At 50.2% G+C, this 14,025-nt stretch overlaps 1 protein-coding gene across 2 annotated transcripts in view; it reads left to right on the top strand.

The window, feature by feature from the left end:
• Positions 1-14,025, top strand: part of SOGA1 (suppressor of glucose, autophagy associated 1) — a 109,677-nt gene that overhangs the window by 16,228 nt on the left and 79,424 nt on the right. For both annotated transcript variants that reach the window (XM_014524924.2, XM_025216072.1), the window contains exon 2: positions 9,289-9,513. In XM_014524924.2, the coding sequence (XP_014380410.1) occupies positions 9,316-9,513 (198 nt within the window). In that variant the 5' untranslated portion in view covers positions 9,289-9,315. The remainder of the gene's footprint in view (positions 1-9,288; positions 9,514-14,025) is intronic.

Raw genomic sequence — 14,025 nt, 5'->3', positions numbered from 1 at the left:
CCCCCCCCTCCCCCCCCCCCCCCCCCAAATAATATTTTATCTCACTGCTGGTGGTGCAGTCAGTGCAGTGTCCATATTTATTTGAAGTCAAACATTTGCACATGCATGTACCTGACTGGTGTACTCAGCACAGATTTCTCCTGTAGACTCTGCTCTTTAGAACTTCCCATTGGCATTCATCTTTCTTGGTGTGTCTGGTCCTTTGCCATGGAGAGGCCTAGTGAGGCTGTCTGTCCTACATCCTAGATGTGTCCTCCAGAGGCACATAGTCTCAAGCTACTGTGAGGCCATCTGGGTCTTTTATCTGGGGGATGCTGAGATCCCCTTGCCCAAGCTTCTTGGGCACTCCTTTTTGCACAGCAGGGACACTGGCTGTGAGAGCCCTGAGCTTGAATGAGGCCAAAATAAAACCTATTGTGACTACAGTTGGTTGTCTCCTGTCTGAGCCCTGATGAGAGCAGAGATGATCCCTCTGTGATGGGCTCTGTTCCTAGGATCGTTATAGGAAGCAGAGTGGTCATGGGGACACAACTAGTCCCTCACTCTTGGCTGTGACAAGTCGGATGTTGAGAGTGCCTTGCTGCTGTCCCACGCGCTCTCCCTTTGACTCCCTGCAGCTGGAGTGCTGTCTCCCCACTGAGCATGTTCTCTTGCCTAATCATTTCTCCGCTCTGAAACATCTTTTCCAAATTGACCTTCATTTTTCTTGTTTTAGCAGCTGCCTCTGCCTGTGGCTTAAACTGCAGAGGAGCTTTTCCCTGCCCCCACCTTCCTCTTTCACACTGTAAAATATTTATAGACACTTGTGGGCATCTCATCCTCAGTTGCTTGTGAGTGAGTTTCTGCATGTTCAGTTAGTTCCTGTCAGAGGCTGGCACTTCTCCCATGTGCCAGGGGATTTGTTGGTATCTCCATGGTAAGGGAGGGGTTGTCACAAAATTGGTGTCTGCTGAACATATCCTGTACATGTACTGTTTCTTGTGCATAGCTAAGAGCCTTGGTGCACAATTGTAAAACTTTAAGGCTTGGGATTCTAGAGAGAAAGAGGAGCGCTTGATTGTTCTGTTGCTGCTTTGCAACCCTGAGGGACATCAGTTTAATCCATTTTAGGCATGTGGTAAGCACACTTTTTTTTTATGACCTTCATTTTAAAGAAAAGGGAATAGAGGCATAGAGGGGTTTTATGAACTGCCTAGGGTCATGTAGGGAGTTCATGTCGAAGCTGAGACTAGAACCCCAGAGTCCTGGCTCACAATGGCTGAAGGTATTCACTGTGCTAAAAGCCAGCAAGCTCCTGGATGTTGAGCCAAAGCCTTTCCCAAGTCTCTTGAAGAGAGCTGGCTTGTACCCTGCATTCCTGGAAGGTTGGCTTGTGTGACTACCATGCAGTAGCTGATGTAACCCTGCTGACAATGCATTGAGGAGAAGTTTGAACTGCTATAGCTGCCCCAAAGTGTCTGCTTCTTCCTTCCCTGGTCTGGTGGTGGTGGGTTTGGCTGCTCCCTCCTTAGTATTCAGAATGGGAAGGCCTTTCCCTGGATTGGATCCATGCTTCCTGCCTGGCTGGGGTCAGTTCTCTGCCCCTCTAACCAGCTTTCCAGTTGCTGGACAGTGTGCTGCTCTGTGGAATCTGGTCTCCAAGTACTGAATGTGTGGCCAATGGGGGGGTGGGGGGGGACTGCTAGCATGCCATTCACATTGCCATATAGGGCACAGAAGCCAAATGCATGTCCTCAGAGCTCTAGCTGTGCCCAGATGTATACTGATTAGGAGTATATACTAAGAGTTGCCTCCCTCCCATTGCTTTGCTCCCGTTCCCCAGCAACGACCTTTATATGAGATCTGGCATTTTCAGCACACTATACATTCACAAGGAATGCCACAGATTCCTGTAAGGAGGTCCCTGCCTCAGCAGGGTCAGAGCAGGATGCAGGCAACTGGTGTCACTAAGGCTGGTGACCAGCTGTGCCAGCAGGAGCATCCTGCCCTAAAGACAAGTTGGGAGTTCAGGAGGTAGAGGAGGGAGTGAATAATGGAAGGAGCAGTGTGGGAGTTTTGTAGAAGCAAGGGAAAGGAGACCCTGGGGTAGGCAGTGATGGGAGTTGCACAGCAGAACCTGTGGCGGGTGGGTGGGGGGAGAGCACCTGGCTTAAAGCATCCCTACTTCCAGCCTGGCCTTCTCTGCATTTGGAGCAGCAGGGGAAGGAAGTGGCTTTTCAGGCTGAGTTTTGAATAAGTAGCAGGAGGGGGAATTGAGGAGTCAGTCAGGGCAGAGCAGCCTGGCATGATCCAAGTAGCAGAAGCAAAGCAGCTAAAGGGAAGCTCATTCTGAATGATGCTGGGTCTGAATTGCTGTGTTTGTTTCTAAATTGGAGTCTCACTTCCTTCAAGTTCTGCTTAGCCATTCCTAGATCTGGCCACTCCTGGAGCCTGGCAGCACCTGTTCCTCCCAAGGGGAGTATTTGCCTTTAGAGTAGAAAGGCCCCAGAAATGAATTGTGTTGCAGGTGAGATGCCTCCTGAGTGCAAAACCCTCCCTCTAGGTCACAGTGTTAGCAGCCCAGACATGAAGGCGATGTTCGTGTACGATCAGATTCCTGTTGCCCAGGGCTGTCTGTCAGCATTGAATGTGCCTGGCATACCTCAGTGGGGACTATATGGTTTCTGGAGGCTCCTTTCTGATGTGCACTGGCTCCGTTCAGTTGAACAAAAATATTCAAAACACAAGTGGAAACATGATGCAAAAATGGTGTCGGCTGTCTTGTCCATTCCTCTTTCAGTGCAAACCTCTCGCTGATGGAAGTGCCGTTGAGATTATTAACTGGTTCTGTCCCTTCCTGTCTCTGTATCTGAGCTGGTGTGATTGCTTGAGGCATGTCAGCTTCTTCTTGAGCTGGCCAGCTTTTCAGTGTCAGTCTATGATGATGAACGTGCTTCTCCTCTGTCCTTCCAGAGGAGATTGAGAAGTTGGAAGGTCTGTCTGCCCAGATACTTTGCTTGGGATGAGTTACTCTGCTGCTGCTCCGGGAACTGCCACTGGGCTCCATGTGGGTGTGACAATATGGAGACCTTGGGTGGCATCTGGTCCTGAGTTGTGACATTTTGCCATGGTGCACAATTACACTTTGCCTCAGTTGTCTGAATTGGAGAGGCTAGTGTGTCATGGCCCTGGAGACTGGCTGAAGCATGTGGGAGATTCCTACTGCAGGTGCATAGGAATAGCTATGAGCTGAGCTCTGTCTGTTAAGCAACAGTTGACTTCTTGCATTAGTCAGGCCTGTTACTTGTCTTTGGAGACTGACTGATGACTACACCACTCATGCAGGCTGTGCTGGAGAAGTGTTAGCTGTGGCTCTGTTTAGGAAGTGGATGTGATAGACACAGCAAACAGTGGGCTCTTTATTCTCTGCTATGCGCTGGAGCAGGCATCGGGGTCCACATGCCAGGAGCATGGGGGCAGGGGGTGGGGAAGGATGTATGACAGGGGCGGGCAATTATTTTGGGCAGAGGGCCGCTTACTGAGTTTTGGCAAGCCATCGAGGGCCACATAACAGGCAGCCCAGGGCAGATTAATATTAATTTTCTACATTTTTTTAGGGGCCCCGCAGGCTGGATAGAATGGCCTGGCAGGCCGCATCCGGCCCCTGGGCCGCATTTTGCCCACCCCTGATGTATGAGAACCCCCATGTTTGACACAGCTTCTGGAGCCATTGTTGCTAGCTTAAGCCCAGCCAGTCCCTGGACCATGGGTACTGCAATACAGAGCCTTGTCACATGCTCCTTGAAGCTGCTAGGAGACAAATTATGCCTGGGTTACTATCCCACACTGGCAGTCTCCATGTCTATGGGTATAACATTGGTGTATTGCTGACTACAGTTTTGCTAGCTAGGTGCATGCTGGGAGATTTAAAGCAGAGGTCAAAGGTTAGAATCCATGAGTGCAAGAAAAATCCTAAGCAACTCTTGCCACTGCTTTGGGGGAATGAAAGCCTCCTTCGTAGAGACCTTGGTAAAATCAGCAGGGGGACAAAGCCCCATCTCACTGTACCTCCAAGGCAGGATGGGTTTATCCTTTAGGTCCCTTCTTATATGTAAGTGGTGCAGAAGGGCCTCTCTGCAGATAAGGCTAAAGTACTGGCCTTGATCATGTGCTTCCAGAATTCTCAGCTGGGAGGCTGTATTTGTGGAATAATTTGCACAGGGAATAGGACTCTGATTGCTCAGCTCTGGCTGTGCCAATCTGCTCCTTGTTGTTCTGCCCAGTCAGATCCTGCCAGATGTAATTTTGGTGTGTGCTGATCTGTGAATAGCTTTCAGCACCTGGGGATGGCAGGGAGCAGTGCAGGGAGTTTGCATACAGACAGCAACTCCCCAGTGCAGCATGAACTGAGGCAGCCCCAAAGCTGCCATTGTGAGCAGCTGTGCAGTACATGGTCCTAGATCCTGGTTTCTAGGCAAGGTTGGGGTCCTGAGCAGTGCATGGCACCGCATCCAGTACAGGCACCAGAGAGGAGGTGTTGCATTTCTTTTCTAGGCCATGTTCACATGCGATGAAGACTCTGGAAAAGTAACTTTCATAACTCATCTCTTATACTCACTGCAGGTAACAGCTGCCCTTGGGAAGGTATAGTCTGAACTGTCTCCTTGGTCTGTGAAGCAAATTAATTCTATCTCATTGTCAAGGAGCTGCAGAAAAGCATGAACTACAGTGGGAACTGGGCACTGGAATGAGCCTTTGTTCTGGGAGTGAGAGGGATCTATGTGAACGTGACATAACATTGCTAGCAAGGTTAAAGGCAAAGCCAAAGGGTACCACTTTGACCGGTGGAGGTAGAGCCTATTGTCTTAGTAAAGATGCCATGTGGATCATTCCAGGCTGTATAGTAGCCCTAGCATTTCTTACTTCGGCATTGGTGTGCATGACACACTGGACTGTTATCAGCCTTGGCTCATTAGCTGTGTCAGAGTTATTAAGCAGTTCACTGAAGGGGACCAGAGTGTTGGGTGGTTTAAAACTTGAGGGAGTGGACCATTTTTTTTCCCCTGTGGAAATAGAGAAAATAAATAATGTAAATTGTGGGGAGGGGATAACCTGCAAAGCTCTGATTCTTCCCATGCTTCATTGCCAGTCTTGGGAAGAAGAGAGCTAAGTCCAGGGTGTGGTGAGAGGTTATGCTTCCATGTCATAAAGGAGTTTGCATAGACCATAGAACAGGTGCATTGGAGGTGCACCTAGGGCCTGAGAGCCATACACTTTATTTCCATAACATGAAGCTAGTTGGTGATGTTTCCATCTTTGACATGGGTTGGTTAGTAGTAAAAGCATAGCTCTGGTCCTGAGCAGATGTGGGTTCTACTTCACCTCTGTCACTGGCTTGCCCTGTGGCCTCAGGCAAGTCATGTAATACCCCTGTACCTTGACCTGCCACTTTTTTTTTTTTTTTTTTAATACTTAACGCTCTCCCCCCTGCCACTTTTTTTTTTTTTTTTTTAATACTTAATAATTAGGAGGGGGATTGTGAGGCTTGAGGGAAACCTGTATCATCATGGTAGATGAAGAAGGGCTAGGATGTTGGTTCTTTGGGTTTGTTTGTTTGTTACTCTAGGGTATAGGTTCGCAAGCACGTTTTTTACCAGGACCCATTTGTAAAAATTGGCCAGTCCCAACCCAGTAAATAGTTTAAGTAGAAAACAACTCTCTGGCCCTACTGGTGCCCCTCACTCCCAACCCACAGCCCTCACCACTGCTGCTAACCCTCACTCCTGACCCCCACTGCCCCCCTCCCCCAGTCCCCAGCCACCCAGTGTGTGGGGCAGGGGGTGGGTGTGTGTGGGGGGCTTAAATGGGAGGGACATGTGCCCCCCCCCCCGATTTGTGCAGGCACAAAGCTACAGTGTGGCTGGAGTGGCATGGGCAGGAGCCACCTCTGTGGCCCAGTGGACAGGACTCAGCACAGGAGGGTGGAGAGGGGCAGCAAGACTCTTTGCTGTCACTGCCGTCAGGATCCCTGTGCCAGCCATGCTGCCAGCAGTGCAAGGAGTAATGGGGGGTGTGAGGGCTGCCTTGCCCTGCTCTCGTCTTTTCCCTCCGTTAGCTGCTTGTGCCAGGCTGTGGCTGTACCCCACCCTCCTGGCCTGGCTGCTGCTTCCCTCTGGAGAGGAGGTGGGGTAGTGGGCAGTGTTGTCCATGCCTTTCCCTCTGCCCTATAGACTTATCTGTGGGGAGCTGTGGAAGATGCTCTCCATGATGCCTGGCTGCCACATGCATTTGGCACCCCCTTCCTGATAGCCTTCCTCTCACTGCCCCCCAGTCCCAAGCAGCCCCTTGCAGGCTGGAACTCTGCCATTTGTAAAGTTTGTTTGTGACCCACTTTTGGGTCACAGTCCACAGGCTGAAAAACTCTGCTGTAGAAATAACCGGGGAGTCAGTCTTCTCTGTCCTGTTTTCTGCTGGAGAAGTCTTTGGAGCCTTCATGTGAGTGGTGATCTTTCTCAGGCCTTAATGGAAGGGGCCTCTAGAGGAAATTAATCTTTAACAAAAAAAGATTTTATCTTAGTGTTTTCTTGATGGTTTGAATTAAATGCTATCACAAATAGAAAACAGCATTCCCAAGCATGTGCATAGAAGTCACTTCCTTTTAGCTGGGTAGAACATAAGGCAGCACTTCCCAAATTGTGGGTTGCGACCCCAAATGGAGTTGCAACATCAGTGGATGGGGTTGCAGGGTACAGGGTGCAGCTGGGCGGGACCAGCTTCAGGCAGGAGCCGCCTCTGCAACCCAGCAGGTGGGACCCATTGTGGAAGTGCTGCACCACCACAGCTGTCAAGGTGAGGCACGGCCATGATGGTGGTGCAGAGCTGTGCCCACACTGCTGCTGAGTGAGCAGGGGGCTCCTGTTTGGCAGCCATGATAGTATGGTGCTCCCATCCTCCCTCCCACACCTGGTCCTGCCCACTCCCTTCCTCCTGTACCAGGTCCTGCCCACTGCGGTTGTGGGGGGCTATGGGTTGGGAGTTAAGGGCCGTGCTGAGGAAATGGGATCATAAAAGGGGTCGAGCTGCGAAAGTTTGAGAAGCACTGATATAGGGCATTTGTGGAACTGTTGGACATTTTTTACATGTGCTCACGATGCAGTGCTGGGTGCTTTTATTTAGTGAGCTACGCTAATTAAAAGCTCCTGGCACTGCATCAGGAGCACATGTATCAGCAGTGCGGTGTGCCTCTGTGCTGAGAACATGGGAGGGAAATGGGAGGAGTGCACTTTAAACTAAAGCGCATTGAATATTTTTTAGTTCAAAGTGCAGTGCTGTCATTTTCTCAGCATGGAGTCATACTGTGTCGCTGATGCACATGATGTGCGAGGTTGCAAGAGTGCGTCAATTTATGTGCTCCAGCAGATTAATCAAGTCTGCTGTGATGTACTGAATTTCCAGTGCGTTGGAACAGGCTCCTTGCATGTGTGTAAGTGCCCTTAGAGACTAACTTGTTCAGGCATGAACTTTCTCAGGCAACAGTCTACTTTGTCAGATGCTGAAGCTTTCCTTCACCCTGGCTGTGGTGTGCCCTACCAGTTCGGTTGGCTCTCTGAGATCAGAGAAGTACAGCCTACATTTCAAACATGAAAGTCAAAAGGGAAGATACAAAAATACTGCTTGGATACCAACCCTGTAGCCTTGTTTCTCCTACTCTAAGAACCTGAGTGAGGGTGCATGGCTGTTACTCCCTGTGTTGTTCACCTGTTGCCTGTCTCTCTGAACCAGTCATTCTTTATGGTGCCTACTCTGCCTTACCTTTCATTGTCTGCAGATGGGCTTGAAAGGAAGAGGCCCAGTGGCAGGAGGTACTAGCAGAGGGCAAGATCCTGTTCTTTCTGGAGGGAGCAGCAAAGGCCTCGGATCCAATTTGTACTGCTCCTGCTTGAGTAAACCAACCAGCCTACATGATGTGTTGCACTCTGGTCTCTGCTGGACTTTCCCTGGTCCTGGGCTGCCGTTTCAGTACTGCCTCAGGCACTATGGCTTGTGTAGTTCAATTCCTCAGGCCGCATTCCCCACTGTTGTCATTTGGCACAGCCCTCAGGGCTGTATAGAAGGGGATTTGCCCCTTTCTGGGTATAGTTGCTGGGGCAGGGCAGATTTCTCCACAATAGCTTTGTGCTTTTTTCCAGTCTAGTGGTGAAGACTTTGCATCTTCTAGGGCTACTCACAGAGATGCCATTCATAAACCCTGAGAAGCAGCTGGGACCTAAGGCAAAGAGCTCCTTCTGCCTGAAGATGCAGACTGCCCCTCTGGGTACTGTAGGGACTTTGTATCCTGCCTTGGCGTCACAATAGCCCCAATGTTTGTGGTTTGGTGCTAGTTGGAGACATGACCAAATGAATTGGCATCACTTTTCCATCAGCCTCTGTTTGAACGAAAGGAGCTTGCTGGCATACACTTCAGCTCAGGCACAGGGGCCCTGTTGCCACCAGGTGCTGCTGCTTAACATGCTGAGACCCAGCATTTCCCATTTAGTTTCTTCTTTCCTTCAGAATGGGGAATTTCTCCATTAAGCTGTCAGCTTCACCTAGCCTCACTTTGGTACAAAGAACTGGCAGGTCAAGTGTAGTTCCCCTTCCCATGGTAGATAATGCTGTAATCATCACTGCTGTTTTTTTCAATGCTCCTTAGGTTGCAGTAAAACCATCAGTGCCTGAGAAGCAGCAATCCAGTACCTGGGGCCTGGGACCTAGATGAATTTGGGCCTGCAGACTAGTGCAAATGGCACTGAAACAGTTCACCCTCAATATATATTTCCAAAATTTCCTTCACAACATTGAGGGCTAGAAATTGTTTCCTTCAAGTGACAGCAAAGAAAGCAACAAGGGTTGAAGCTCTGGATGCGCAGTGTAGCAGAATATATAGGGCCCTGCCAACATGCCTAGGACAGTGGTTTTCAACCTTTTTTTATTTGCGGACCTCTAAAAAAAATTTTGGATGGAGGTGCAGACCCCTTGAATGGTAAATGTGGATATTCCCATATTTTGATTGATCATAGTCATCTTTTATGGGCCCTGTAGACCTAGTCTGTGGGCCCCAGGGATCTACCAGACCACAGGATGAAAACCACTGGCTTAGGTCATTGCCTTGTTAAGAGCCTGTGGCATGGGCACTCCTAGGGAAGAAAGAGTTTTCTTCTCTGGGCCTTCCTTTATGCAGGCTGAGGCTGGTGACCTCAAGCAAGCAGCAGTGGAGTGGGGCATGGGATTTGTGTGTGATCCTATGACATGTATTTCTCTATCCATCAGGATGAAATTGAGGAACTGCGTGCAGAGATGCTGGAGATGAGAGATGTCTACATGGAGGAGGATGTCTACCAGCTGCAAGAGCTTCGGCAGCAGCTGGACCAAGCCAGCAAGACCTGTCGCATCCTGCAGTATCGGCTGCGTAAAGCGGAGCGCCGGAGCCTGCGCGTGGCACAGACTGGGCAGGTGGACGGGGAGCTCATACACAGTCTCGAGCAGGATGTCAAGGTAACACTTTGGGCAGAGAAGGGACCAGGCCCTATCCACACAGACTTGTCCTAAGGGAAACTAAGGGCTGGTCTGCACCATGCCAGCAGCATTTCTGGGCCTAGATAGCTGCAAGGATGCATTGCCCATCTGCCCCAGCAGGCACTCTGTAGACCCAGAAGCGCATCAGTGAAGCTGTTTGAGGGTGTCTGTAGTTGCTTTTGAGACCTTGTATGCTTGAGAGCAGCCACCATGGATGATCCTAGTGCAGCCTCACCGGCATATTTTCAGGGTTGGTAGCATGCCTGTGGGAGTGGGTGGGCAGGGCATAGTCAGTAGCGTCCTGTCTGAAATCCATTGCTACTGCAGTGCAGACGTACCTGAGAGATTCTGGCATGTCACAAGGCTCACATCCTGAGGAAGGAGTGACCTGGTTAGAGAAGTTGTGGGTGCCCTAGAGCCTGGTGGGTGGAATAATGGGCAGTATAGGGCTTTGGTGCCCAGCTGGGACTGGTGGGGGTTTTCTATCAAAATGGCAGTTAATTCTGTGTAGTGCTGAAAGGCCATAGCAAAGTGGCCTTCCTATCGTGCTGGATGCTGAACAGCCAGATTAAGGCTGAGACGGACCTGTCTCAGCCTTAATTAATGAAGGTAAGACCTGGCAAATGGATGAGATGTGGATGTGGCGAGGACGGTGGCTAGCCTGTATTCATGCTACTGTCTTTAGGGCTACGTGAAATGGCACCATTCCATTTCAACTTCCATTTTGATGTTTCGACAGAACTATTTCGTTTTAAGTTTTGTTTCATTTCATCAGAATTGTTTTGCTGTTTCGCCCATAGGCTATAATGGGGAAGCACAAAACTGCCTATAATGTCCTTTCTTACCTGATTTGGATGAAACTTACAGGGATAGTAGCCCCTTCTGAGGACATGATGCCTGCCAGGTTTCAAGGAGATAGATTTAGGGGTTTCTGGGAAACTGCACCTCAAGCTGCTGACAAGCAAAACTCGTGACATGTGTGACTTTGTGTATGTTAAGGCACGCCCTCACTAGCGCTGGGGCCTCTACACAACATGGTAGTGTGCCCCAATGAGGGCTCCTCCTCCCCTACAGACTCAGTCTGGTCCACCACTTTAAATGACAATAGGTAATAAAATAATGTAGTGAGCACTAGCACAGTAGTACCAGCAGCATCTCGGGCAGCCAAACTGTGATAGAGCCTTTCTTTCCTCTCCTGCAGGAGCTTTTTCTGCTGCGTGTGTGTTAAGGTGTGCCCTCACTCGTGTGTGTGTGTGTGTGTGTGTGTGTGTGTGTGTGTGTGAAGCTGCGCCCTCACTGGCACAGGGGTCTCTACATGACACAGTAGTGTGCCCCAATGAGGCTGCCTCCTCCCCTAGTGCCTCAGTTGGTCTACCACTTTAAATGACAACAGGTAATAACTTAGTAAGTAGCACCAGCAGCATCTCAGGCAGCCAAACTGTGACAGAGCCTTTCTTTCCTTTCCTGCAGAAGCTTTTTTCTCCAGTAGTTGCCAGAGAACTCTCCCTGCCAGCCCCAGCCCTGGGGCTTAGATGTGCCCAGGGCCCTGCATCCTTCCAGTCAGGCGCTAGGGGTGTTGATCTAAGGACATGGCACTGGCAGACAAAGTCCTTTGGATCTATCTGGTATCTTTTAGTAGACCAACTGAATAGTTAGAGAAAGCTGGGACAGGGAGCGGTTGTGTTTTGATTTTATGTAGAGGCGTTTTCCTTGATTGTCCAATGGGGCTATGTGGCTTATGGTTAATGAAAAGAGAATTTTTATAAAAGAATTGAGCGGTAGAAATAGAGATGTTGTTTTGGAGCTATAAATGTGTTACTTGTGGTGTGTGATGGGTTATGTTGTGTTTATATGTTTATTATTAAAAAAAATCCAACTGAATAGTTGGAGAAATATATCTTAGCAAGCTTTCAGGTTGAAAAACCCTTTGTCAGGCTGAGGAAGCTCCTGCAGTTGGTCTGTGTGTGTGCTGTTCCTGGATGGAAGGAATATAAAGATGGCTGCTAGGCTGTAGTGTGTCAGAATTCTGCTGTCTATATTGAGTCCTTGAGTTTCTGTACCTACTACCTAGGAGGTAGATGCAGTGAAGTTCATAGGCCCAGCTGTGAAAAGTGGTTTTGTAAATTCAAACAGGCATCAAACCTTGCTAACCTAACCTCATCACCAGAACTGAAGCCAACCTCCTACAGCCCAAAACACAAGCTGCCAACAGTCTCCAGTACCCCCACATACTGCACACCAGAATCTATCAAAGACAAGAATACCCAACTAGCTGTGGGGGCACATTCCTCACCAAAAAAACACTGTGCCTCTAGTCTCTGAGGCCTGATCCTGAAAGAGAATTTATAAACCACTTTTCACAGCTTGGCCTATGAACTTCACTTCATCAGCCTCCTAGGTACAGAAAATCATGGACTCTATATAGACATTGGACTTCTGACACACTATAACCTGCCAGATATCTGACTCCCCAAGTACCTCTGCACTTTTACCTGTGCTGCTCCATCTCCCCCCACCCCCAGACTGTTCCTCACCCCCTGATGCCTTCATTTCCATGTTCACTGACTGGCTTTCTTGCCTGCATTGCATGCCAGCCTCTGGCTTCTTTACTATTCCTTCCATCCAGGAACAGCGTGCGCACACACATGCGCGTGCGCACACGCACACACACACGCGCGCGCACACATATCCCAACTGCAGGTGTTTCCTCAGCCTGACAAAGGGTTTTTCAACCCAAAAGCTGGCATCCCAGGCAGCTAAGCTGAACTCACCTGGAGACTCACAACTCCACTACAACCAGCAAGCCTTAGGCCTGTCAAAGACATGACGGGTCTGGGCTTTCCCCAGCCAGGACTATGTGCATGTGTGTGGTAGCTGGAGGTTATGATGCCTCCTACCCGCTTTTCACCAGGGGAATCCTTGGTCCTGGCACTTCCTGGGGCTGCCACGCTGTCAGCAGTCCCACCAGGCCTCCCTGACCCTGGCAGAGTGCAGTTTTAGTGGTCATGCCCAGGACTTGGGGCCTCCTCCTTCCTCATAGCCCCAGCTCATACCTCTAAGTTCATCCTGGCACGGCAGCTCAGCAGGGACATGTTCTTCCCTTGCTGGCTTGTGATGCAGTGAGTGGCCCCCTTCAGCTCTGACAGTGGGGCATTACCTGGCTTTTTAAAAAGGGAAATGGTTGCAGACGGAGTGAGGAGGGTGGCATTCACTCCATCAGCACCTGGAGTTTGGGGAACCCCAGCAGTGGGAGGTTCATCTTGAGGAATGCCAGCTGTTCTACCACACCAGGATCCAAGCAGGTGCAGTGGGGTATCACTACCAGAGGCGACCCAAGCAGGGTGTGGGGCCCAGGGCAAATCAACCCACGTGGGGCCCTGCCCCTGCTCCAATCCCGGACCTGAAGAAGCTACTGTGGCTGTCAGCAATGGCGGTGGGGGCGGGGCTGATACCAAGTGGCTGGACATGGAGCTACTGTTCTGCCCAGCTCCATGCCGCCGCTGCTCTGCCCAGCAATGTGGGGCCCCACAAAGTGTGGGGCCTGGGGTGCTCGTCCCTATTTGTCGTCATTCCCCCCCGGGACAGCCCTGATCACTACATACCAAGCAATGGTGGACACCCTCTCACTTGGAACACTGGTCAGTGGACAGGACAGGTGTTTGCGGGCAACCATGGCCAGATCCAGCCACATTTGGCTGTGGCTTGCCTAGCAGGCCAAGGGGTTGTGCAGCAGCGACTCCACGTCTTTGGCAAGATAGGCAGCTACAAAGGCCTGAGTGCTACCTGCCTGGAATACTCCTCCTTGGCCTGTGAGTATAGGAGGGTCCATTAGAAAGGCCAAGGCGGGGGTGGAGCTCAGGCTAGCGACCAGGATTAAGGACAACAAAAAGTCCTTCTTCAAATACATTGGGAGCAAGAAGCGGGCACCAGGTAATGTAGGGCCCCTGCTAGACTCAAATGGTAATCTTGTGGCTACGCCAGACCAGAAAGCTGAAATCTTTAATAAGTTCTTTGCCTCTGTTTTCTTGGACAGGGAACAGGACAGCTCTCCCACCACAGGTAAGGGCAATATTGAGGATAGCACTGCCAGGCCTCGGGACTGCGCAAAAGTAGTTAGGGATCTTCTGGAAGGGCTGGATGTTTTTAAATCTGTGGGCCCTGATGTCCTCCACCCACAGGTGTTGAGGGAGCTGGCGGGGGTCATTGCTGTGCCCTTGGCCTGGCTATATGAGCGATCGTGGTCCACAAGCCAGGTGCCCAGAGATTGGAAACTAGCTAATGTGGTCCCTATGTATAAGAAAGGGAGAAAGGAGGACTCAGGAAACTATAGGCCCATAAGCCTCACATCGGTCTTGGGGAAAATCCTTGGAAAAATTATCAAGGAGCACATCTGTGAGGGGCCAGCAGGGGAGATTGATCATGCCCAGGGGAAATCAACATGAGTTCATCAAAGGCAGGTCCTGCCAGACCAACCTGATGGCCTTTTATGAC

The sequence above is a fragment of the Alligator sinensis genome, unplaced genomic scaffold (assembly GCF_000455745.1).
Source record: "Alligator sinensis unplaced genomic scaffold, ASM45574v1 scaffold398_1, whole genome shotgun sequence".
NCBI classification, from domain to species: domain Eukaryota; kingdom Metazoa; phylum Chordata; order Crocodylia; family Alligatoridae; genus Alligator; species Alligator sinensis.
The sequence above is the reverse complement of the archived record's forward strand: the minus strand, read 5'-3'. Positions and strand labels throughout refer to the sequence as shown.